This window comes from Salvelinus sp. IW2-2015, linkage group LG2 (assembly GCF_002910315.2).
Source record: "Salvelinus sp. IW2-2015 linkage group LG2, ASM291031v2, whole genome shotgun sequence".
In the NCBI taxonomy this organism is placed as follows: domain Eukaryota; kingdom Metazoa; phylum Chordata; class Actinopteri; order Salmoniformes; family Salmonidae; genus Salvelinus; species Salvelinus sp. IW2-2015.
In genome coordinates, this window is record NC_036839.1 from 29,766,661 (window position 1) to 29,794,116 (window position 27,456).

The window sequence follows — 27,456 nt, forward strand, 5'->3', positions numbered from 1 at the left end:
CAGCCTCCTGAGGGGGAAGAGGCGTTTCTTTTTTATTGAACCTTTATTTAACTAGGCAAGTCGGTTAAGAACAAATTCTTATTTACAATGACAGCCTACCCCGGCCAAGCCCTAACCCGGACAACTCTGGGCCAAATGTACGCAGTGCTATGGGACTCCCAATCACGGCCGGTTGTGATACAGCCTGGAATCAAACCAGGTCTGTAGTGATGCCTCTAGCACTGAGATGCAGTGCCTTAGACCGCTGCGCCACTCGGGAGCGTTGTTGTGCCGGCTTCTTCTCAACTGTGTTGGTGTATGTGGAACATGTTAATTCCTTAGTGATGTGGACAGCAAGGAACTTGAAGCTCTCAACCCGCTCCACTACAGCCCCGTCGATGTGGATGGGGGCGTGCTCGGCCCTCTGTGTGTGTGTGTGTGTGTGTGTGTGTGTGTGTGACACCTGCAGATGAGATGAGCTTTCCTAAAAGGCCACAGCAGGGAGCTAGTCCTCACATTGCCTCATAGCAGACACCTGAGGCAGGCTTTATATTGGAAGACATACTGAATGACAAGGACTGCACTCTGTCCTCCTAGGCACCCTTTTTAGGGATTTGTGTGTTTATAAAAGTACCCTCATGCACTGTACTGTTTTGGGCTTATGTTTGCATACACTGTTTTTGGTTAATGTTTTTCTATGTTTGCTGAGAAGGTGAAGAGAGGATGGCGGGAACACAGGGAACTGAGCGGATGGAGAGAACGTGTGGAGGAAACTAAATGTGTCTGACATGGTGAATGTTCCCAAACACACTGAAAGAATGACACACACACACACAACGGTATTTCTAGTATAGCTGTTACCATTTACACCTCTACGTCTTCAGGATCCCATCCATACTGAGGCCTACTGCTCCTACCAGCGTTCTAGCTCTTGGGGGCCGCAAAGTCAGATTTGTGCAGTGTATAATTTGTTTATAGAACCAGATCGTCTATGTAAGGAGAATCAGCTTTGTTGTGTGGCATCGTGGGTTAGGGTTGGAGTTAGGGTAGCGTCATGGGAGGGGACATGAATCACTGAGCTGACATTAAGGGTTAGGGATTGAGGTGACTGGGTGAGTCATGTCATTTCTCTCTCACTCAAACACACACACACTGTCCACCGGAATGGCCTCAGAAAAGAATACAGACATAGGGTAGTTATTGGAGACAGAAAAACACACTAATGTGATGTCATCTTGTGACTTAGTTTGATTGTTTGATTGAAGGTTTTTTTGTCACGAAGCTGTGTGTGTGTGTGATTGTATGTATTTTACCGTGGTGCTGCAATGATACAATGTGTGGTTTTGGCAAAGCCTAGTATTTTGAAGATATTCCATTTATGTTCCATCTTGTCTGAGACACAGTTCTCCCAACATGGATTCAGAAGCTAAGATGGGCTGTGTTGTTGTGATTACTGATAGCCTGTCCTGTGGTGTGTGTGTGTGTGTCCCAGCTGATGAGGGTGCATGAATCTATTGGCTGCAGGCTCCATTCAACACTGTCCAATAGCATCTGGAGAGAGACAGAGAGAGAGGGAGAGGGAGAAAGAGAGCGAGAAAGATGTGAACGTCGTAGTTTTTTCTTCTGTTAACGATAATCACGTCCTGTACCGTATTCAGTTGTTGCGGGGTTCAGACCACAAATACTTAGCCTATTCCCGGGAGCTCACGGCAACAGTGGAATTTACCCCAGGCACGTCGCTGGTGCACGAGGCTCTGCAGTCATCGACACACGGTCCCAGGATTTCTCTCACCGCTCTCCTGTCCTCTCTCCCCATCTTCTTTTCAGTTTTCTTCGCAGTGAGGGATGAAACGCTCTGTCAGCTGACATTTTTACTGCAGCAGCTGCGTGAACAGACCAATGGAGCAATGACGTGTGTCGGTGAGTCTCATTTATCACCATGTTCTACTGTGTGTGTGTGTGTGGGGGGGGGGGGGGGGTCCTGTGGGCTACAGTACGCTCATTACTATTCATCTGATGTTGCGCTTCACAGTCAAATTGTTGTGACTAAAACCCCGCTATCGAATGTATTTCACTATTGGCTGTATATAATAGATATATAGCTGGATTTCAGATGGATAACAGGTTGATTTTCTTTAGACATGTCCTGAGTCTAAACGTCATGATTTAAGCAACACAACCGGTGTCATGGCCCCTGTAGCACCTGGGGGTGTCACTGCAGCGAATGGAGAGGAATGGGCTCTGATTTAAATATCCAGCCATATGCAGCTGATACAGGTCCAGATATAGGATACCTGATGATGCAGCTGCAGTACCAGTCACAGCCAAGAGATAACATTTAAATGTTACATATTAATTTCTCTCTCTCGCGCGCGCGCTCTCTCCATCTCTTTCTCTAAAATCGATTCAATTCAAATTACCTTTATTGGCACGAATGGGAACGACCAATACAATATCAATGCTATAGCAACAACAACTACTTGTGCGGACGTTTTAAACATTCATACTAATTTCCCCAAAAGGGCAGGTGGGTTCTGAGATTTAGAAACCTAGGACTGATATTTAACAAAAATTACAATAAGGAAATTACATTAATGACAATTGCAATAACTAGCACATACTGTGCTGCTAGCGCCAAGACTGTTGGCATGTCGATTTTGAATGTAGGCACAAATTATTATTCCATTGAAATAATAATATAGATCATTACACTGAAGTTAAGTGGTAAATGGGCAAAACAATGCCCTAATGATGAGTAACTATAACTTGTTACCATGATATTGCAATGCTATAACCATTTTATCCTGTGCTGTAGTCAGTGGCGATTTAAGCATGTAAGTCTTGGTGGGGCTAACTCCCCACATTTTTTTTAGATGCATGCCAGCAAAGCCACTACACAACACAACACTAAACAATACATTAATTGCACTATAACGGTGACAAACGGTGCCCACAAACTGTTAGGGCCTACATAAAACTGTCGCAACAGCAGAGCTTTCTTTCCAGCACCATGGAGTGAATCCTTACCACTGCTACACCTGGCTATCAGTGGAGCCTTGTCTGGCAGCGAAACAGTTCATTCAGCCTCATAGTAAATGAGTAAAAAATGTAAAAAATGCATTTTTAAAAACATAGCTGATATGGTTGACTTGCTTAAACAAATGTGATTTCTACTGACAATTGAGATGTACAAACTATGGCATAAGGCACAGGTGTCAAACTCATTCCACGGGGGGCCGAGTGTCTGCGGGTTTTCGCTCCTCCCTTGTACTTGATTGATGAATTAACATCACTAATTAGTTAGGAACTCCCCACACCTGGTTGTCTAGGGCTTTATTGAAAGGAAAAACCAAAAACCTGCAGACACTAGGCCCTCCGTGGAATGAGTTTGACACCCCTGGCATAAGGGAACGATGAGCGGATAAGAGGTAATCCGTAATTTCGATTAAGACATTTAATGAACGAGCTAAGACGGACGTAGTCAATACAACTATTTGTTCAGCACTTTTGAAATGTACAGCGACAGAATACAGATCATGGGCCGTTCTTAACGTATTCTCCCTGTACACCAAGTCAGAACCTTAGGATAAATAAAGGGGGCATATAAGCAGACAATGAAAGCTATTTCAATATTCAATGATGACATTTCTCTAAAACAGGTTATAGGCTACATGTGCACCACTAAGTCAGAACAGTAGGCTAAGTTCTGAGGGGGAAAGGGACCAAATTATTAGGGTGTGGCACATGGGCTACTAACAGCTTACTACACAACATACACTTAGTATTACTTTCTTAGCTACAGTTTACATATCTCCCTAGCAAATTACATTATTTATGCAGCAACGTACAATACATTTTTGGAATCACTGTTGTGCTGTGCTCACTTGAACAGGAATGTGGGGCGGCGGTCCTTCTTGTGGGTAAATTTTAGCTTGCTAGCTAAGATTTTGAAAGTATTATGTTGACATGATCAGTTCAATCAAAGCTACGGTAGATATAATGTGATTTGACGTCATTTTATCTGTGGCCAATGACCTTGAGCCTTCTTGGATGTGCACTTCAAATGTAAATCAATGACAGCACCCAAGAGGGCTTGAAATTTCTAGCTCTCCCTGTAGATTTTGAGGTGATGTAGTGTCCCCATGAGTGACAGAACACTTAGCCAATCACGGCACAACTAGAGAAGATGACCAACCCCTATGCTCTGTATTTTCCGCTAGCTGCCCCTACACCACAGAAAGCACTGAGCTAGGCTGAAGCACTTGCATGTTTATATGCGGCTTTATTAACTCAATTTTTTTTATATACATTGTTTGCCAAAATAACATGCAAAACAGGCAACAAAAAAACAAGTGGGGCTCAAAATGACAGGTTGCCACTGGCTGCAATGTAAAATTATACCAAGATTGCTCTCAGTTTCTCTTTAGTTGGAGCATGAGAGGAGAAAATGTCTCTCAGTTTCTACCACTCTGCACCTTGAGAGGTTGCAGCCTGTTCTCTCTGGCCAGTCATGTTGTTTTAATGGGGTCTTCATGTCTATACTTTAAGTCCGCCTTTATTTGTGGTATTGTACTCTTTCAGAGTAGGCTGTGTCAAAAATGTTCCCAGTTCAGCCCACACGCTTGGAGGAGAACCATTGTACATGCAGTATGTATATATAATTCAAGCTCTGTCTCTGCTTTTTCTCTCTCTCTGTCTGTCTCTGTCTCTCTCCCTCCATCTAGGCAGAACAGTGTGACTGTACGAAGAGAACCGGAAGGTGACTGGCTGACCCAGGGAGGAGAGAGACATATTCTGAGACAAACACACACAAAAAACTGAGCAGGGCTACGTGAGTGTGTTAGACTCTCAGACGGAGTCCTGATCTAAACCGAACGCAGACACTCCCACATGTCTCGCCCGTCTACCCCCACCCCTATCCCCTCTCTGCCCTCCTATCTACTGTGTGTCCTCTCCATGTTCCTGTCCCTGTCCAGACTGAGGGGCATCCTCCCCCCTCTCCTCTCCCTTGTCCTGTCCCTCCCCCCTGCTGCTAGCCAGTCAGTCATCACCACGTCCCAGGGCAGACTGAGGGGTCAGTTGACCCCCCTGCCTTCTGACCTGCTGGGCCCTGTGGTCCAGTACCTGGGGGTCCCCTACGCCCGCCCCCCCACCGGGGAGAGACGCTTCCAGCCCCCCGAGCCCCCCCTGTCCTGGCCAGGGGTGAGGAACGCCACCCAGTTCTCCCCCGTCTGCCCCCAACCTGTAGAGGAACACAGCCTGCTGACAGAGATGTTACCTCTCTGGTACTCTGCCAACCTGGACATAGCCAGCGCATACCTGTCACAGCAGAGTGAAGACTGTCTCTACCTCAATATATACGTCCCTACTGAGGAAGGTATGTAGTATGTACAAACACACACACACGCCATCTACCTCAACTTATATTATGCATGCACCCACATGTTTCTTTGATATCTGCAAGAGCTATTTAGCGCTCTGAAAATATGGCTTGTGTGTGTGTTTCCAGACATCCATGATGAGGGCGGTCTGCGGCCGGTGATGGTGTACGTCCACGGAGGTTCCTACTCAGAGGGGAGCGGCAGCATGATGGACGGCAGTGTCCTGGCTAGCTATGGAAACGTCATCGTCATCACAATCAACTACAGACTGGGAGTACTGGGTTAGTCACCTTCACCTTCATCATCATCATCATCATTGTCGTCATCATCACCATCATCACGTCATTGTCATCATCATCATCATCGTTAAATTCTGCCTAATCACCTTTCTGTTACTCTCTCACTGGTTGAAATGTCACATTTCTGTGTTGCCACTGGGAAGCTAGCAGCCTGTACACAGCCAGATTCATCTCTTGTGTNACACACACACACACACACACACACACACACACACACACACACACACAATCAAATCAAAGTTTATTTGTCACATGCTTACTTACAGGCTCTAACCAATAGTGCAAAAAAGGTAGGTAGGTAAACAATAGGTAGGTAAAGAAATAAAACAACAGTAAAAAGACAGGCAATATACAGTAGCGAGGCTATAAAAGTAGCGAGGCTACATACAAACACCGGTTAGTCAGGCTTATTGAGGTAGTATGTACATGTAGATATGGTTAAAGTGACTATGCATATATGATGAACAGAGAGTAGCAGTAGCGTAAAGAGGGGTTGGCGGGTGGATGCATCCATCTCTACATATTTATGCATGCGCCCACATATGTTTCTTTGCATATTGCAAGAGCTGTTGAACGCTCTGCAAATCTGGCTTGTGTGTGTGTGATTCCAGACATCCATGATGAGGGCGGTCTGCGGCCAGTGATGGTGTATGTCCATGGAGGTTCTTATTCTGAAGGGAGCGGCAACATGATGGACGGCAGTGTCCTCGCTAGCTATGGAAACGTCATTGTCATCACAATCAACTACAGGCTGGGAGTACTGGGTTAGTCAACTTCTTCATCAGCGTCGTCGTCATCTTTACCATCATCATCGTGAGATTCCGCCTAATCACCTTTCTGGCTTACTCTCTCACTGGTTGAAATGTCACCGGTCTGTGTTGCCACTGAGAAGCTAGCAGCCTGTACACAGCCAGATTCACTGTGTGTACGCCTGGTTAGAGGGGAGCCATCAGCTYTGTGTTTATGGCTCACAGTAGGTAGGGTTAAATTAAGCTTTATGAGAGAAGGAGGAGAGAGAGAGAGACTAGACACATTGGAAAGAATTAACCAAAAAACTGAGCAAACTGGAATGCTATTTGACCCTAAATAAAGAGTACACAGTGGCAGAATACCTGACCACTGTGACTGACCTAAAATGAAGGAAGGTTTTGACTATGTAAATATTCAGTGAGCATAGCCTTGCTATTGACAGAGGTCGCCGTAGGCAGACCTGGCTCTCAAGAGAAGACAGACTATGTGCACACTGCCCACACAATGAGGTGGAAACTGAGCTGCACTTCCTAACCTCCTGCCAAATGTATGGCCATATTAGAGACACATATTTCCCTCAGATTACACAGAACCACAAAGAATTCGAAAACAAATCAAATTTTCATTAAAAAAAACTCCTTTATCTATTGGGTGAAGTACCAGTCTGCCATCACAGCAGCAAGATTTGTGACCTGTTGCCACAAGAAAAGGGCAACCAGTGAAGAACAAACAGCATTATAAATACAACCCATATTTATGTTGTTTTATTTCCCTTTTGTACTTGAACTATTTCCGCATCGTTACAACACTGTACATAGCCATAATATGACATTTGAAATGTCTATTCCTTTGAAACGTTTGTTAATGTAATGTTTACTGTTCGTTTTTGATCATTTATTTCACCTTTAAAAAATCTATTTCATTTGCTTTAGCAATGTAAATATATGTTTCCAATACCAATAAAGCGCTTTGAATTAAATTGAATTGAGACAAGAGAAGCAGGGTGTGAGGCAAGGAAGGGGAGGGAATAAGAGAGAGGGTAAGAGAGGAGGAGAGGAGGTGATCTAGGGAAAGAGGTAGTGCGGGAAGGGTTAAGAGGAAAAGAGTGGGAGGGGAGGAGGAGGAAAACAAGAGGGGAGAAGAGGAGGGCTAAGTGATCGGATTTATAATCATTGAAGGTCACATGTATCTTGTGGCTCAGCCCTCAGTAACACACACACACTCCAGCTCATCCTGTTAGTGACACACTCATGTCTCTAGTGTGGCGTGTGAATTAGTGCCACACTCATTTTGCGTGTGCATGTGTTCAGTGACACATGGATGTTCTGCTGTCCCAGGTCTACCCCAGGTCTGACTGAGGGTGGTGAGCAACGGTCACATGACATCATCAGTCACTGAGTCATGTCACCACATTACCCAGGGTACTCAGGGTTTGGCTACACTGTAAAACATGTCTGTCAATCTGTGTTTAGACAATTAATTTGTTCTACAGTATAAGGGTTAGTGCGCAACTTTAGCCACTTACTGGATTAGGTTTAGGTTATAACGGCATACTGTAATACTTGTTATTATTTATTTATTAAGATCATTAATGAGAGATTTATAAGTATCTGCCGTATTAACCAATCCCCAGTGAGCCTACTAGTCCCATAATTGTAAGGAATCAAATCTAGTTGGAGATCTAAGTGGAGATCGGCCTTTAGTTCCAAGTCCATATTTACATCCTGCTGTTCATGTCTTTGATGGAAAGTATTTTTTAAATACGATACAGTGCATTCGGAAAGTATTCACACCCCTTCACTTTTTCAACATTTTGTTACATTACAGCTTTATTCTAAATTGGTTTAAATAAAATGTTTCCCTCATCAATCTACACATAATACCCCATAATGGCAAAGCAAAAACAGGTTTTTAGAAATGTATGTACATTTATAAAAACAACCAAGCAGAAATACCTTATTTACATGAGTATTCAGACCCTTTGCTATTAGACTCGAAATTGAGCTCAGGTGCATCCTGTTTCCATTGATCATTCTTGAGATGTTTCTACAACTTGATTGGAGTCCACCTGTGGTAAATTCAATTGATTGGACATGATTTGGAAAGTCACACACCTGTCTATATCAGGTCCCACAGTTGACAGTGCATGTCAGAGCAAAAACCAAGCCATGAGGTCAAAGGAATTGTCCGTAGAGCTCGGAGACAGAATTGTGTCAAGGCACAGATCTGGGGAAGGGTACCAAAAAAAATTCTGCAGCATTGAAGGTCCCCAAGAACACAGTGGCCTCCATCATATTAAGTGGAAGAAGTATGGAACCACCAAGACTCTTCCTAGAGCTATCTGCCCGGCCAATCGGGGGAGAAGGGCCTTGGTCAGGGAGGTGACCAAGAACCCGATGGTCACTCTGACAGCGCTCCAGAGTTCCTCTGTGGAGATGGGAGAACCTTCCAGAAGGATAACCATCTCTGCAGCACTCCACAATCAGGCCTTTATGGTAGAGAGGCCAGAAAGAAGCCACTCCTCAGTAAAAGGCACATGACAGCCCGCTTGGAGTTTGCCAAATAGCACCGAAAGGAATCTCAGACCATGAGAAACAAGATTCTCTGGTCTGATGAAACCAAGGTTGAACTTTTTGGCCTGAATGCCAAAAGTCACGTCTGGAGGAAACCTGGCTCCACTCATCACCTGGCCAATACTATCCCTACGGTGAAGCATGGTGGTGACAGCATCATGCTGTGGGGAAGTTTTTCAGTGGCAAGGACTGTGAGACTAGTCATGATTGAGGGAAAGATGAACGGAGCAAAGCACAGAGCAATCCTTGATGAAAACCTGCTCCAGAGCGCTCAGGACCTCGGACTGGTGCGAAGGTTCACCTTCCAACAGGAGGACAATGACCCTAATCACACAGCCAAGACAACGCAGGAGTGGCTTGGGGACAAGTCTCTGAATGTCCTTGAGTGGTCCAGCCAGAGCACGGACTTGAACCTGATCTAACATCTCTGGAGTAGAGGTCGACCAATTATGATTTTTCAACGCCGATACCGATACCAATTATTGGAGGACCAACAAAAGCAGATACCGATTAATCGGACGATTTTTATATATATATTTGTAATAATGACAATTACAACAATACTGAATGAACACTATTATTTTAACTTAATATAAAAAATCAATAAAATCAATTTAGTCTCAAATAAATAATGAAACATGTTTAATTTGGTTTAAATAATGCAAAAACAAAGTGTTGTAGAAGACAGTAACAGTGCAATATTTGCCATGTAAAAAATCGAACGTTTAAGTTCCTTGCTCAGAACATGAGAACATATGAAAGCTGGTGGTTCCTTTTAACATGAGTCTTCAATATTCCCAGGTAAGAAGTTTTAGGTTGTAGTTATTATAGGAATGATAGGACTATTTCTATACCATTTGTATTTCATTTATCTTTGACTATTGGATGTTCTTATAGGCACTATAGTATTGCCAGCCTAATCTCGGGAGTTGATAGGCTTGAAGTCATAAACAGCGCATTGCTTGAAGCACAGCGAAGAGCTGCTGGCAAATGCAGGAAAGTGCTGTTTGAATGAATGCTTACGAGCCTGCTGCTGCCTACCACCGCTCAGTCAGACTGCTCTATCAAATCATAGACTTAATTATAATATAATAACACACAGAAATACGAGCCTTAGGTCATTCATTTGGTCAAATCTGTAAACTATCACTTTGAAAACAAAACGTTTATTCTTTCAGTGAAATACGGAACCGTTCCGTATTTTATCTAACGGGTGGCATCCCTAAGTCTAAATATTGCTGTTACATTGCACAACCTTCAATGTAATGTCATAATTATGTACAATTCTGGCAAATTAATTACGGTCTTTGTTAGGAAGAAATGGTCTTCACACAGTTCGCAACGAGCCAGGCAGCCCAAACTGCTGCATATACCTGTCACGACTTCTACCGAAGGTAGCTTCTCTCCCTGTTCGGGCGGCGCTCGGCGGTCGGCGTCGCCGGTCTACTAGCCATCACTGATCCCTTTTTCCTTTTCTGTTTGTTTTGTCTTTGGTTCTTTTTCACGCCTAGTTTCATTTGCGTTAATTTCTGTGTGTATAATTGTAACCTGTTGCCTGCCTAAATTTGTGCAGGATTAGTCTTTTATTGTGATGTGCTCGGTTAGATTATACCGTTATTTCTTTTCACGATTCTTAAGTGTAATCGTGTCGGAACTTTGTTTGTTCCTCCGTGCGTTTGTACGGGTTCTCTGTTGTCGAGGGCGTTGTACCTTTTCGATTGTGCCATTCCTGTGTTGGTGGACTTTCTTATTAAAACACGCTTCTCAGACATCCCTGCTCTCCTGCGCCTGACTCCTACACCTACCACCTAGACGCACATTATCACAATACCCTGACTCTGCTTGCACAGAACGCAAGAGAAGTGACAATTTCCCTAGTTAAAAGAAATTCATGTTAGCAGGCAATATTAACTAAATATGCAGGTTTAAAAAATATATACTTGTGTATTGATTTTAATAAAGGCATTGATGTTTATGGTTAGGTACACATTGGTGCAACGACAGTGCTTTTTTCGCGAATGCGCTTGTTAAATCATCACCCGTTTCGCCCATTCCGATTAATTGGTCGACCTCTGCTCTGGAGAGACCTGAAAATACCTGTGCAGCGACGCTCCCCATCCAACCTGACAGAGCTTGAGAGGATCTGCAGAGAAGAATGGGAGAAACTCCCCAAGTACAGGTCTGCCAAGCTTGTAGCGTTATACCCAAGAAGACCCAAAGCTGTAATTGCTGCCAAAGGTGCTTCAACAAAGTACTGAGTAAAGGGTCTGAATACTTATGTAAATGTGATATTTCAATTTTTAATTTGCTAAATTGTAAAAAAAAAACTGTTTTTGCTTTGTCATTATGGGGTATTGTGTGTAGATTGATGAGGAAAAACAACAATTCAATCGATTTAAAAAATAAGGCTGTAACGTAACAAAATGTGGAAAAAGTCAAGGGGTCTGAATACTTTCCGAATGCTCTGTATTTCTGTTTGTTGTGTTATAATAATTTTTTACTCTAATATCTACTAGATTTTCCTTCTATATTGTTGTGTATTTTATATGTGTTATTCCCTCAGGTTTCCTCAGTACGGGTGACCAGGCAGCTAAAGGCAACTATGGTCTGTTGGACCAGATCCAGGCTCTGCGCTGGGTGAAGGAGAACATTGCTGCATTCAGCGGAGACCCAGACAGAGTCACTGTGTTTGGCTCCGGGGCTGGAGCCTCCTGTGTCAGCCTACTAACTCTGTCCCACTACTCTGAGGGTAAGTAACCTCTAACCCCTGAACCCAACCTCTGAACCCTTACCCTTGACCTTTAACTTCTAACTGTTAGCCTGGTCACACTTCTCAAAGAGTCACCTCCAATTCTTGACCCATAACCTCTGACCTCTAACCTCTGTCAGCATGCTGTGTATCAGATCTGTTCCAGAAGGCGATCATCCAGAGTGGGACAGCCCTGTCCAGCTGGGCGGTCAACTACCAGCCAGGGAAGTATGCAAGGCTGCTGGGGGACAAGGTGGGCTGCAGCCTGGAGGACTCATCAGAGCTGATCGTCTGTTTGCAGGGGAAGACCTACCAGGAGCTGGTGGAACAGAATATCACTCCAGCTAAATACCACACCGCCTTCGGACCTGTCATCGACGGTGATGTCATCCCTGATGACCCCCAGATACTCATGGAGCAGGTGAGAAAATATAGAAGCCTCTATGGTTTATATATATTATACATGTATTACAAGTTATTCTTAAAATGTTAGACCTGGACATAGCACCATTTCAGCAGCTACGTTTGTCTTAAATTATATATTAAATTGCTTAGATCATAGGAATAACTGTGTTACCATTTTTATAGACCTATCCAAGGCTTTTGATACTGTTGACCATCGCTTACTCATTCAAAGGTTGTCTGTAATGGGCCTTGACCAGGTGTCTTGCAGGTGGTTTAGGAACTATCTGTCAGATAGGACACAATGTGTGCATTCTGATGGTGTCAAGTCAAGTTTCCTCGATATTACTAAAGGTGTCCTACAGGGGTCGATTTAAAGCCTAGGCAGCAGCTACTCCTAGGGTCTGGCAAAATAAAAGCAGTTTTACCATTTTAAAAACATTACAATACATTCATTACAGAATTCACAACACACTAAGTGTGGGCCCTCAGGCCCATACTCCACTACCACATATCTACAACCCAAAATACATGTGTACGTGTGTGTGTGTATAGTGCGTATGTTATCATATGGGTGTATGCATATGTCTATGTCTATTTGACCATGCTGGTCATTTATTAACATTTGAACATCTTGGCCATGTTCTGTTATAATCTCCACCCGGCACAGCCAGAAGAGGACTGGCCACCCCTCATAGCCTGGTTCCTCTCTAGGTTTCTTCCTAGGTTTTGGCCTTTCTAGGGAGTTTTTCCTAGCCACCGTGCTTCTACACCTGCATTGCTTGCTGTTTGGTGTTTTAGGCTGGGTTTCTGTACAGCACTTTGAGATATCAGCTGATCTAAGAAGGGCTATATAAATACATTTGATTTGATATGCCTATGCTTGTGTTGCTTCACAGTCCCCGCTGTTCTATAAGGTGTGTTTTTTATCTGTTTTTTAAAATCTGATTCTACTGCTTTAATCAATTGCCTGATGTGGAATAGAGTTCCATGTAGTCATGGATCTATGTAGTACTGTGCGCCTCCAATATTCTATTCTGGACTTGAAGAGACCTCTGGTGGCATGTCAAGATTTAGTTGAGGTTTAGGGTTTAGTGAATGATTTCTCCCAAATACAATGCTTTTATTTTTTGAAATATTTAGGACTAACTTATTCCTTGCCACCCATTCTGAAAGCTCTTTGTTAAGTGTTTGTTAAGTGTTAAGTGCAGTCATTTCAGTTGCTGTAGTAGCCGACGTGTATAGTGTTGAGTCATCCGCATACATAGACATACTGGCTTTACTCAATATCGTTAGTAAAGACTGAAAAAAGTAAGGGGCCTAGACAGTTGCCCTGGGGAATTCCTGATTCTACCTTTATTATGTTGGAGAAGCTTCCATTAAAGAACACCCTCTGTGTTCTGTTAGACAGGTAAATCTTTATCCACAATATAGCAGGGGGTGTAAAGCCATAACACATAAAGTGTTTCCAGTAGCAGACTGATTGATAATGTCAAAAGCCGACTAACAGTCGAACAAAACAGCTCCACAATCCTTTTATCATCAATTTCTCTGAGCCAATCATCAGTCATTTGTGTAAGTGCTGTGCTGGTTGAATGTCCTTCCCTATAAGCATGCTGAAAGTCTGTTGTCAATTTGTTTACTGTAAAATAGCATTGTATCTGGTCAAACACAATTTTTTCTTCAACTTTACTAAGGGTTGGTAACAGGCTGATTGGTTGGCTATTTGAGCCATGAAAGGGGGCTTTACTATTCTTAGGTAGCGAAATTACTTTTGCTTCCCTCCAGGCCTGAGGGCACACACATTCTAGTAGGCTTAAACTGAAGATATGGTAAATAGGAGTGGCCATATCGTCCACTATTATCCTCAGCAATTTTCCATCCAAGTTGTCAGACCCCGGTGGCTTGTCATTGTTGATAGACAACAATAATTGTTTCACCTCTTCCACACTCACTTCACAGAATTCAAAAGTACAATTCTTGTCTTTCATAATTTGGTCAGATATACTTGGATGTGTAGTGTCAGCGTTTGTTGCTGGCATGTCATGCCTAAGTTTGCTAATCTTGCCAAATTTTTTTTTTAAATAGGTGGCAATATCAGTGGGTTTTGTAATGAATGAGCCATCTGATTCAATGAATGATGGAGCTGAGTTAGCTTTTCCCCCCAACATTTCATTGAAGGTGCTCCAAAGCTTTTTACTTCTTTGTCATTTATCTTTCATAGTGTAGTTTCTCCAATCAAATCAAATCAAGTTTATTTTATATAGCCCTTCGTACATCAGCTAATATCTCGAAGTGCTGTACAGAAACCCAGCCTAAAACCCCAAACAGCAAGCAATGCAGGTGTAGAAGCACGGTGGCTAGGAAAAACTCCCTAGAAAGGCCAAAACCTAGGAAGAAACCTAGAGAGGAACCAGGCTACGAGGGGTGGCCAGTCCTCTTCTGGCTGTGCCGGGTGGAGATTATAACAGAACTATGCCAAGATGTTCAAAATATTCATAAGTGACAAGCATGGTCATATAATAATCATGAATAATTTTCAGTTGGCTTTTCATAGCCGATCATTAAGAGTTGAAAATAGCAGGTCTGGGACAGGTGGCGGTTCCATAACCGCAGGCAGAACAGTTGAAACTGGAATAGCAGCAAGGCCAGGTGGACTGGGGACAGCAAGGAGTCATCATGCCCGGTAGTCCTGACGTATGGTCCTAGGGCTCAGGTTCTCCGAGAGAGAGAAAGAAAGAGAGAACGAGAGACGAGAGATTAGAGGAGGCATACTTCATCACACAGGACACTGGATAAGATAGGAGAAGTACTCCAGGTATAACCAACTGACCCTAGCCCCCCGACACATAAACTACTGCAGCATAAATACTGGAGGCTGAGACAGGAGGGGTCAGGAGACACTGTGGCCCCATCAGAAGAAACCCGCCGGACGGGCCAAACAGGAAGGATATAACCCCACCCACTTTGCCAAAGCACAGCCCCACACCACTAGAGGGATTCTTACCACCAACTTACAATCCTGAGACAAGGCCGAGTATAGCCCACAAAGATCTCCACCACAGCACAAACCAAGGGGGGCCAACCAGACAGGAAGATCACGTCAGTAACTCAACCCACTCAGTGACGCACCCCTCCCAGGACGGCATGAAAGAGCACAGTAAGCCAGTGACTCAGCCCCTGTAATAGGGTTAGAGGCAGAGAATCCCAGTGGAGAGAGGGGAACCGGCCAGGCAGAGACAGCAAGGGCGGTTCGTTGTCTCCAGAGCCTTTCCGTTCACCTTCACACTCCTGGGCCAGACTACACTCAATCATATGACCTACTGAAGAGATAAGTCTTCAGTAAAGACTTAAAGTTGAAGACGAGTCTGCGTCTCTCACATGGGTAGGCAGACCGTTCCATAAAATGGAGATCTATAGGAGAAAGCCCTGCCTCCCGCTGTTTGCTTAGAAATTCTAGGGACAATTAGGAGGCCTGCGTCTTGTGACCGTAGCGTACTATAGGTATTGTACGGCAGGACAACTGGAAGATAGGTAGGAGCAAGCCCATGTAACGCTTTATAGGTTAACAGTAAAACCTTGAAATCAGCCCTTGCCTTAACAAGAAGCCAGTGTAGGGAAGCTAGCACTGGAGTAATATGATCAAATTTCTTGGTTCTAGTCAGGATTCTAGCAGCCGTATTTAGCACTAACTGAAGTTTATTTAGTGCTTTATCCGGGTAGCCGGAAAGTAGAGCATTGCAGTAGTCTAACCTAGAAGTAACAAGTGCATGGATTAATTTTTCTGCATCATTTTTGGACAGAACATTTCTGATTTTTGCAATGTTACGTAGATGGAAAAAAGCTGTCCTTGAAGCTGTCCTTGAAACAGTCTTGATATGTTCGTCAAAAGAGAGATCAGGGTCAAGAGTAACGCCGAGGTCCTTCACAGTTTTATTTGAGACGACTTTACAACCATCAAGATTAATTGTCAGATTTAACAGAAGATCTCTTTGTTTCTTGGGACCTAGAACAAGCATCTCTGTTTTGTCCGAGTTTAAAAGTAGAAAGTTTGCAGCCATCCACTTCCTTATGTCTGAAACACAGGCTTCTAGCGAGGGCAATTTTGGGGCTTCACCATGTTTCATTGAAACATTATTCAGTTTAGTCACATGATTTCTCAATTTGCAGTACGTTTGCCAATCGGTTATGCAGCCAGACTTATTTGCCATCCCTTTTGCCTCATCCTTCTCAACCATACAATTTTTCTATTCCTCATTAATCCACGGGGAGTTAACCGTTTTTACAGTAATTTTCTTAATGGGTGCATGCTTATTAGTAACTGGGATAAGCAATTTCATTTCATTTTTAAGTGCAATGTCTGTTTGCTCCTCATTACACACCACGGACCAACAAATATTATTTACATCAACAACATAGGAATCACTACAAAACTTATTGTATGACATCTTATACACTATATTAGGCCCAGCCTTAGGAACTTTGGGTTTCCTAGATATGGCTACTATATTGTGATCACTACATCCGATGGATCTAGATACTGCTTTCAAGCATATTTCTGCAGCATTAGTAAAGATGTGATCAATACATCTGGTAAATTTAATTTCTGTGCTGTTTGTAACTACTCTGTTAGGTTGACTGATAACCTGAACCAGGTTGCAGGCACTGGTTACAGTTTGAAGCTTTTTCTTGTGTGGGCAGCTTGATGAAAGCCATATTTGAATCACATTTGAATGTGATATACCTCTCTGTTGATATCGCAATCATTATCAAGCATTTCACACATGCTATCCAGCTACTGATTGTTAACACTCTGTGGTCTATAGTGGCTTCCCACAAGAATGGGCTTTAGGTGAGGCAGATGAACCATATTACTTCAGCAGTCATTTACATGAGATCCTCTCTAATCTTTACAGGAATGTGGTTCTGAATATAAATAGCAACACCTCCACCACTGGCATTTCTGTATTTTCTGTAAATGTTATAACCTTGTATTGCTACCACTGTATCAATAAAGGTATTGTCTAAGTGAGTTTCAGAGATAGTCAGAAAATAAATGTAATCTGTTACTACAAGTTATTCATTTCATGAACCTTGTTTCTCAAGATACATATGTTAACATGGGATATTTTGAGCACTTTTCTGGGAGGCTTGCTTCTTTTCATTGCTTTACTGGGAAGCTTAGCAGAAGTAGATATTCTCATGGTATTTATGTTAGTGCAGGGTGAGCTGCACACAGTGGACTTCCTACTAGGGCACACCGCCTCATTGCTAACAGCATACATCTGGTTCATAGACACATGATTGCTGCATACAATAGCTGTAGGATCAGCAGAGGCATCAGGGCAGTTAGAGGGACATACATTAGGTTACTTACATTGTGTCTACCAATGCCCCTGGTATAATGTACATTTGCTAAAGCATTATGATGACTCAGCGACACAATGGTAGGAATTAACTGAGCTGGGCTTGGGTCATTCATAGGTCATTGAGCAGGTTCTCGCCTATAAATATCTGGGCTTTTGGACTAATAATAATTTGACGTTTAAAATACATATGGATGAGCTAGTTAAGAAGCTGACATTTAAAGTAGGCTTCTTTTATAGAAATAGATCATGCTTCTCCCTGAACAACAAGAGGCAGATTGTATAGTCAACTTTCCTGCCAGAGCTTGACTAAGGTGACACCATTTATTGGAATGCAGCAGGCACTACTCTTAACCCTTTGGATGCCGTCTACCATAGCACCCTTCGTTTTATCACAGGTGATAGTTTTAATACGCATCACTGCATCCTGTATTAAAAGGTTGGCTGGTTCTCATTAAAGTCCCGTAGATCACTTCATTAGTCCCATTTTGTGTTCAAATCTCTACTATACAAGCTCTTGACTTACCTAACTTATTTTTTTAAAGTATAAAAACATGAGATACCAAACCCGTTCACAGGGTTGGTCTCCACCGAACTAGGTATATCTGTTTTTTGTTTTAATGCTCCACATTTTTGGAATCACTTACAAAATTGATTACATATTTGGATTCCCTGGTGCCACTAGGGCAGTTTAAAACTCTGATGATGAATGAGTTCACTGAGGTGTGCAATTGTTTTGATTGACTTTAATAATTTGTTAATGATGCCTGTGATGTTCTAATGTAATGTACTTGTTTTTACATTCTATTTTATGTCCTCAGGACACCATTGAAAAAACAGAGATCACCCAAGAAGAAATATTAGATAGTGTTAAAACATTCACATGGAGAAAAGCATCAGAAATGGATGGCTTTCACATAGAATTCTATTCAACATTTTGGGACAAAATAGCCCCACACAAATGACAAAGCACATGTCACTCAATTCAATACTTCCTAGTTTCATGTATCAAACGGTTATTTCAGTTATATTAAAACCAGGAAAACTTGGAGAGTCCCCTGCTGATTATAGACCCTTAAGTTTAATCAATTGTGACAATAAAATAATAACAAAGCTTATAAACAATAGAATGGCAAAAGTCTTAACAGACTTGATACAGTATATAATGTAATTAAACAGGGTTATTGAAAATATACACAAACAAATACAAGAACATGTTTCAGTTTAATACAATACCCCAAAAAACAAGATTCACATTTATCAATAATGGCTGTTGATGCCGAGAAGGCTTTCGACCATCTTGAATGGTCTTTTCTATTCACAACTTTGGAAGCTTTCAACTTTCCAGCTGAAATAATACATTTATAAAAATATTGCATGAATGTCCTAAAGCCAAAATATACACAAATAATACATTATCTGCTGAAATTGCTTTAGAAAGGGGCACAAGACAGGGATGTCCCCTCTCCCCACTCCTGTTTGCACTGGCTATTGAACTGTTTGCACTGGCTATTGAATTCTTTGCAGAAAGAATTAGACAGGACCCAAACGTAACAGGTATCAGTATTGGTAAACATTAATAAAAATATTAACTTATTTGCAGATGATCTCCTGATATACCTGACCAATATTGAAAACTCAATGCCCCCTTTTGCTAAAAATATTTTACGAATACTCAAAAATCTCAGGATCAAAAATGTATGTGGGAAAAAATGAAAAAATGGCATTAGGAAAAAGTAAAAGAATAAGTCACGATCTACAGGAATCCTTTAAGTGGACCACAAAAAAAAAGAAATTAAATACTAAGGATGCTTAATAAATAACAACAAATATATAAAGATAACTTTATTCCATTACACAACAATATGAAAGCAGGTCTAATTAAATGGAAAAATCTTCCCATAAATCTTACAGGTAGGATAAACCTCTTTAGAATGGCATGGCTGCCAATGATTTTGGATTTAATACCAAGTACCCCACCGAAGACATTCTTTAAAAAAGTATACTTGGTCATAACAGACTTTATATGGCCAAATAAAATGTATAGAATAAAAAAAGAAAGTTTAACATCTTCCTAAGTCTGAGGGTGGTTTTAACCTTCCAGACATGGAATTGTATCAACTCACTACCCAAGGCTTTTATTTGCAACATATGGTTAAATGCACTAAAGAGGAACAATGGGTACATATTGAAGATGCAGATGCTCATCTCCAGAATCAACTTCATAGTTAAGAACACTATAACAATATTGAAGAAAATGAAACATATTCTACAAGAAACAATATCATTCCCTAAAAACACAACCTTATTGATCAATCCTTGGATGGCTTTTCAGAATTCACAGATGAATTGGTCCACATGGAAAACTAAAGGCATAGAAACCCTAAATGACTTGGTAACAGAAAATAAATGTATTTCCATGACAGAATTAAAAAGTCATTTTGGACTGACCAATGAAGATACAGTAGTTTTAAATATATGCAACTTAAAAGTTACGGAAACAGATGCTCAAATGATAGGGAATATACAAAACCTTGCAGAGGGCATATCCAACTGACCGTCTCTTAGAAAAATATATAAACTATTGCAACCAAGACTTATAAAGAACTGATGTTGGTACAAGATGGAGGTATAAACTACTGTATAGAATTTTTTATACAAGATACAAAATTCATGTCTTACGTGTAAAACTAATAATGGCTCAATAATCCATGCTTTTTGGGAATGCTATAAAGTCCGGAAGTTGTGGGTGGAGCTATAAAGTTTGCTGTCAGAAGTATTTCAATGTAACTTACTTTTAATCCGTCTGTCTGCATATTTCAAGACATGGCATATTGGGCTGGGCTGGACAATTCTCTTCTCCTCACTTGAAAAAAACGTATTGTAAAAACTTGGAAATAAATCAATCCGCCATCATTAACACAATGGAAAAATCGAATGATTTATTATTAAAATATATAAATAGCATTGGCGACTGAGAAAAACAAATCGATACAATTGCAGGCCAAGTAGCAAACAATAATGCAGGCACTAGGGATGGGGGTGTGAGCATGCGGGTCCGGGCAGATGATATGTGCTCATTTTTTGTGTGTCTGTAAGTTGATGTTCGTATGTATAATTTGTATATGGAGTAAAAAAAGAATAATAATATAATTGGGCTCCCCTGATTAAATAAAAGTTAATAATAAAACATGGTTTATTAGATTTAGCAAGATTTGGTTCTGAGTCAGGGTTAAGGATGCATAATATTGTTATTGTCAACCCTGTTCGTCACACATAGGGAGAGTTCCTCAACTATGATATCATGCTGGGTGTGAACCAGGGGGAGGGGCTTCAGTTCGTTGACGGGATGGTGGACAGTGAGGACGGTGTCTCCAGCGACGATTTTGACTTTGCCGTGTCGGACTTCGTGGACAGTCTCTACGGCTACCCAGAGGGGAAGGTAGGCTGTAGGAAAATGTATATGCCCATCCAGTGTTTCTACGCCAGGTGCTGGAGGGCAAAGAATATGTTCAGCAAAAAGTAGAACTACACTCTGCATACTGCAATCTGTCTATGCTCTCATGTGCTTTATTGACAAGGTCTTTTTTTACCTTGTTTTTATCCTTGCGGCAGGACACGCTGAGAGAGAGCATCAAGTTCATGTACACAGACTGGGCCGACCGGGAGAACCCTGAAACCCGGCGGAAGACGCTAGTCGCCCTGTTCACTGATCACCAGTGGGTGGCGCCGGCGGTGGCCACAGCAGACCTCCACGCCCAGTACGGATCGCCAACATATTTCTACTCCTTCTACCACCACTGTCAGAGTGACGCGTCGCCCGCCTGGGCTGACTCCGCTCATGGAGATGAGGTGCCGTATGTGTTCGGTCTGCCGCTGATCGGCCCCACTGACCTCTTCAACTGTAACTTCTCTAAGAACGATGTAATGCTCAGCGCCGTGGTCATGACATACTGGACAAACTTCGCCAAGACAGGGTAAGAAAAATCTCTTGTCTAACTCCTTTGCTAAGAAATATCTTACTTTCCTCTAATGAATGGTAAAAGTAAGCACAGTTCACTTTTAAGATCACGTTTTCTGATTGTGTTTGTGCTGTGTCCCAGAGATCCTAACCAGCCGGTGCCCCAGGACACCAAGTTCATCCACACCAAACCCAACCGTTTTGAGGAGGTGGCCTGGGCCAAGTACACCCCCAAGGAACAGCTGTACCTGCACATCGGCCTGAAGCCACGTGTCAGAGACCACTACAGGTAGATCAGATAATCACAGACCACTACAGAACACTACAGGTAGATCAGATAATCACAGACCACTACAGAACACTACAGGTAGATAGATCAGATAATCACAGACCACTACGAGACCACACAGGTAGATCAGATAATCACAGACCACTACAGGTAGATCAGATAATCACAGACCACTACAGACCACTACAGGGAGATCAGATAATCACAGACCAATACAGAACACTACAGTAGATCAGATAATCACAGACCACACAGAACACTACAGGTAGATCAGATAATCACAGACCCACTACAGGTAGATCAGATAAGACCACTACAGAACACTACAGGTAGATCAGATAATCACAGACTACTACAGGCCACTACAGGTAGATCACATAGTCAGAGACCACTACAGGCAGATATTTCTTTGCCTACCTTTCCAAGAGCAACAGATATCTTGCTGCTTCCATATCTTGTTAAATTATGTATAATGAACCACTTTGCAGTGTTAGCACTTCATAATAGCAGCACTTGCCACTTTCCCCTTCTGACTGTTTAATGTATAATAACTATAATTTCTAATGTATGATGTTATCTTACGTTATTGTGTATATTATCCGATTCCTTGTGAAATGTATTTTTTCTTTGTATGGATGATGATTCTGACTCCAGAGCCGCCAAGACAGCTTTCTGGCTACAGCTGGTGCCCCACCTCCACAACATCAACGAGTTGCTGCAGTACGTGTCCTCTGCAACCCACAGCCCTCCCCAGGACACCACCCCCCACTCCTACACCAAGCGGCTGTCTAAAGGCCTGGGCTTGGGTAGCACGCGCCACCCCAACCCCAACCCCCCGGCCACGCCCCAGGCTCCAGCACTGCAGGGGGAGGAGCTCCAGGTCCCCCACCCCGTTATGGAGGACTACTCCACTGAGCTGAGTGTTACCATTGCAGTGGGAGCCTCACTCCTCTTCCTCAACATCCTGGCCTTTGCAGCTCTGCTCTACAAGAAGGACAAACGCAAGATGGAACACCGGAGGCTGCCACGCCCACCTCCACGCCGTGACATCATGAACGCTGACATCACACACCAGCTGCAGGGGGAGGGACTTCTGAAGCAGCTGGAGGCTGAGGCTCTGCACCAACACAACACGCTGGAGATACACGACACACACAACATACACCACACACTGGAGGCTCTGGACACGCTGGACACACAGGACATCTACAACACTCTGGACACCCTGCGACTGACCTGTCCACCTGACTACACCCTGACCCTGAGACGTTCCCCTGACGACGTGCCCTTGATGACCCCCAGGTCCCTGCCCATGACCCCTGGTTCTCACCCTGCCACCCCCATGACCCCTGGATCTGTTGTGGGGGTGCAGCCCATGCAGGGCTATAGTCCTTACAGTAACACTCACCTGCCCCATACACACACGCACACACACCCCAACACACACACACATTCTACCACACGCGTATAACCACAGACAGAGATGGGGCAGAACGAAGCAGGATAGTTTCTCCAGCACCTAAGATGGCGGAACGATCCAGTCTGCCGTGTTGCATGAATAGAACAATGAGGGAGCAGAAGTGATGAACTCTGGGAGATTAAGTAATGTGCATCAGTAAAAAGAACATAATAAATGAGAACATCCAATATGGCTGCCAATTTGGTCCATACATCATGGAAACATTGCTTGTCTATAAGCTGCATCAAAAATGGTCTGTGTTGCCGTGTGACTTGCTCTGGAGTGGGGCTTCTGTGGTGTGCAGATCAGATCAGACTACTGACTGAACCCTCTGGGAACAACTTGAAGAACCAGTGAAGTTTGAATGTAGAATTTTTCAATTGCAATGAAATCCTTCAGAGGATCAACGTTCCCTGTAGCTCTGTGCTCAGCCAGGCCAGGGATGTGGTCTGAAGGACAGACAGACAGACAGACACCGACAGACAGAGAACAACAGATGGACAGGGACAGAGACAGACTGTATTCATAGCACCTGGGACAAATTCCCCTGAATGGTTCAACAATAACAAGTTCAACAGTCCGGAGATCTACCAACCAGCAGTCTGTTCAAATATGTAAATAACTTGTAAACATAATGGAGAAAGATGGTAAGATTTAAAGCTTTTAGTGCTTTATTGCATTCAAATATGTTATTTAACGACCGTAGGTTTTAATTTGAGTTGATTATAAATGTATAGGTCCCCAGAACAAGATGTCATTTGACGCTTGACTAACCCTGACCACATCTAACAAGATGTAAACCCTGACCCTAACACTAACCCTGACCACATCTATGCCCAACCTCTTCTCTGATCTGAAACTTGTACTGGGACATGGAACTGGGTCTGTTTTTGGCCCCATCTCTCAGCCATGGACCCTTACTTTGGTCCTTACCCCTGACCTGTAACCTTTGACCCTGACCTCTAACCCTATCCTCATCCTAACTTTGACCTACATCCTAACTTGGACCCTCAACCTGTCTATGAACTCTTATTTCAGTCCTTACGCTTATTGACCCCTTACCTCTAACCCTGTCTTCTAACCCTACCTGCTTCCACCATGTCTCCCAGAGACAAAAGTGATCAGTTGACCTGAGACCCTAATTCAATCATACTGAAGTCTAAAACGTTGCGATTAAAATCCGTCCCGACACAAATCCTGCATTTGTGAGCTTTTTGAACCATAAAATAAAACTAATATGAAATCATACACTGAAAGCTGAAATAGTGGATCTGAAACAATTAATCTTATTTGAAATACTACCATAGGCTAGATTAAAATATTAATTTTTTTCAAAATATTTTCAGTTTCTGCCTTAACGGATGGAAGGAGTCTTTGCTGTATGTACTGTATGAACTTTCTGCTCCATTTTGTTAAATAAAGTATCAGTATTTTACCATTTATATGTTTCTCATATACAGTGCCTTCGGGAAGTATTCAGACCGCTTGAATTTTTATACATTTTATTACGTTACAGCCTTATTCTAAAATTGATTAAATCATATCCCCCCCCCCATCAATCTACACACAAAACCCTATAATGACAAAAACAAAAACAGGTTTAGACATTTTTGCAAATTTCTTACAAATAAGAAATGGAAATATGACATTTATATAAGTATTCAGACCCTTTACTCAGTACTTTGTTAAACACCCTTTGTTAGCGATTACAGCATCGAGTCTTCTTGTGTATGACGCTACAAGCTTGGCACATCTGTATTTGGGGAGTTTCTCCCATTTCTCTGCAGATCCTCTCAAGCTCTGTCAGGTTGAATAAGGAGCGTTGCTGCACAGCTATTTTCAGGTCTCTCCAGAGATGTTAGATCAGATTCAAGTCCGGCTCTGGCTGGGCCACTCAAGGACATTCAGAGACTTATCCCGAAGTCACTCCTGCATTGTCTTGGCTGTGTGCTTAGGGTCATTGTCCTGTTGGAAGGTGAACGTTCACCCCAGTCTGAGGTCCTGAGTGCTCTGGTGCAGGTTTTCATCAAGGATCTCTGTACTTTGCTCCGTTTGTCTTGACCTCGATCCTGACTAGTCTCCCAGTCCCTGCCGCTGAAAAACATCCCCACAGCATGGTGCTGCCACCACCATGCCTCACCGTAGGGATGGTGCCAGGTTTCCTCCAGACGTGACGCTTGGCATTCAGGCCAAAGAGTTAAATATTGGTTTCATCAGACCAGAGAATCTTGTTTCTTGTGGTCTGAGAGTCTTTAGGTGCATCTTGGCAAACTCCAAGTGGGTTGTCATGTGCCTTTTACTGAGGCATGGCTTCCATCTGGCCACTCTACCATAAATGCCTGATTGGTGGAGCGCTGCAGAGATGGTTGTCCTTCTGGAAGGTTCTCCCATCTCCACAGAGGAACTCTAGAGCTCTTTCAGAGTGACCATCGGGTTCTTGGTCACCTCCCTGACCAAGGCCCTTCTCCCCCGATTGCTCAGTTTGGCCGGGCGACCAGCTCTTGGAAGAGTCTTGGTGGTTCCAAACTTCTTCCATTTAAGAATGATGAGGCCACTGTGTTCTTGGGGACCTTCAATGCTGCAGCAATGTTTTGGTATCCTTACCCAGATCTGCACCTCGACACAATCCTGTCTCGGAGCTCTCGGGACAATTCCTTGGTTTTTGCTCTGACATGCACTAACAATTGTGGAACCTTTATATAGACAGGTGTGTGCCTTTTCAAATCATGTCCAATCAAGTTATAAAAACATCTCAAGGATGATCAATGGAAACAGGATGCACCTGAGCTCAATTTCGAGTCTCATAGCAAAGGGTCTGAATACTTACACTACCGTTCAAAAGTTTGGTGTCACTTAGAATTTAAAAAATATATTTTTTAAGAAAAGCACATTTTTTGTCCATTAAAATAACATAATATTGATCAGAAATACAGTGTAGCCATTGTTAATGTTGTAAATTCAATTAAATCTTTTTTTTAATGGAATATCTACATAGGCGTACAGAGGCCCATTATCAGCAACCATCACTCCTGTGTTCCAATGGCACGTTGTGTTAGCTAATCCTAGTTTATACATTTTAAAAGGCTAATTGATCATTAGAAAACCCTTTTGCAATTCTGTTAGCACAGCTGAAAACGGTTGTGCTTATTAAAGAAGCAATAAAACGGGCCTTCTTTAGACTAGTTGAGTACCTGGAGCATCAGCATTTGTGGGTTTGATTACAGGCTCAAAATGTCCAGAAACCTGTCAGTCTATTCTTGTTCTGAGAAAGAAAGGCTATTCCATGCGAGAAATTGCCAACAAACTGAAGATCTCATACAATGCTATGTACTACTCCCTTCATAGAACAGTGCAAACTGGCTTTAGCCAGAATAGAAAGAGGAGTAGGAGGTGCACAACTGAGCAAGAGGACAAGTACATTAGTGTGTCTAGTTTGAGAAACTTTTTTTATCGATTTTTGAATAAGGTTGTAATGTAAACATTTTTGGAAAAAGTCAAGGGGTCTGAATACTTTCCAAAGGCACTACATATACTATACTCTCATAGGTATACTGTCTTCTGGAATAAAAATCCTGATGTTTATAAACAAACCCACTGTTTTTCAGGACACACACACACACACTCTCTCTCTCTTTCTCTTTCTCTCTCTCCACTAAATGGCTGTGTGGTTATCTGATGCCCTTCAGCTGATCTTGAAGGATCACAGTAGCTGAGGAGCAGACCAGCCGTTTTCAGAGAAAAACCTTCAAACTGAATCAGTCATGATTTCTCCCCTCTGCCCTGGAGAATACCAATGAGACCTGAGTGTAAAATAGGAGATATTGCACTGTAACACATTTAATGTAAAATGTACAGTAATTTATGGCAGCAATTGGCCGGGAAGTTACTGTCATTTATTTGACAGTAATCCATTTTATGGTAATCTAATTTACAGTATATTACTGGAATTACCCACGCAGCAACATATTACCCAGTGTTCTTTGCATGTTTTAATATTTACATTTTGGTCATTTAGCTTGGCATTCTTACAGTCAGTGCATTCAACCAAGGTTGATAAAAAAAATAACATATCACAGTCATAGTAAGTAAAATGTTTCTGTAACAGTGACTCAAAATGTTGTTGTAGTTAGGGATACATTGGTCTTCAAAATAACTGTAATTACAATTAGATACCTTATGATATACAGTGCATTCAGAAAATATTCAAACGCCTTGACTTTATCCACATTTTGTTACGTTACAGCCTTA

General features: G+C 42.5%; 1 protein-coding gene across 3 annotated transcripts; it reads left to right on the forward strand.

The window, feature by feature from the left end:
- The first annotated feature begins 1,549 nt into the window (after positions 1 to 1,549).
- Positions 1,550 to 26,774, forward strand: LOC111977961 (neuroligin-4, X-linked-like). 3 transcript variants are annotated; one of them, XM_024007731.2, is made up of 9 exons: positions 1,550 to 1,899; positions 4,704 to 5,356; positions 5,489 to 5,641; positions 11,546 to 11,731; positions 11,872 to 12,152; positions 20,780 to 20,941; positions 21,115 to 21,476; positions 21,603 to 21,749; positions 22,404 to 26,774. In XM_024007731.2, exons 2-9 carry the CDS (start codon positions 4,870 to 4,872, stop codon positions 23,218 to 23,220), a joined length of 2,595 nt encoding a protein of 864 aa, XP_023863499.1. In that variant the 5' UTR covers positions 1,550 to 1,899; positions 4,704 to 4,869; the 3' UTR covers positions 23,221 to 26,774. The 3 variants fall into 3 exon arrangements, with proteins under 3 accessions (XP_023863499.1, XP_070304448.1, XP_023863505.2); XM_070448347.1 differs by having other exon boundaries at positions 11,887 to 12,152; XM_024007737.2 differs by lacking the exons at positions 1,550 to 1,899; positions 4,704 to 5,356; positions 5,489 to 5,641 and adding an exon at positions 6,275 to 6,423.
- The last annotated feature ends 682 nt before the right edge of the window (positions 26,775 to 27,456 follow it).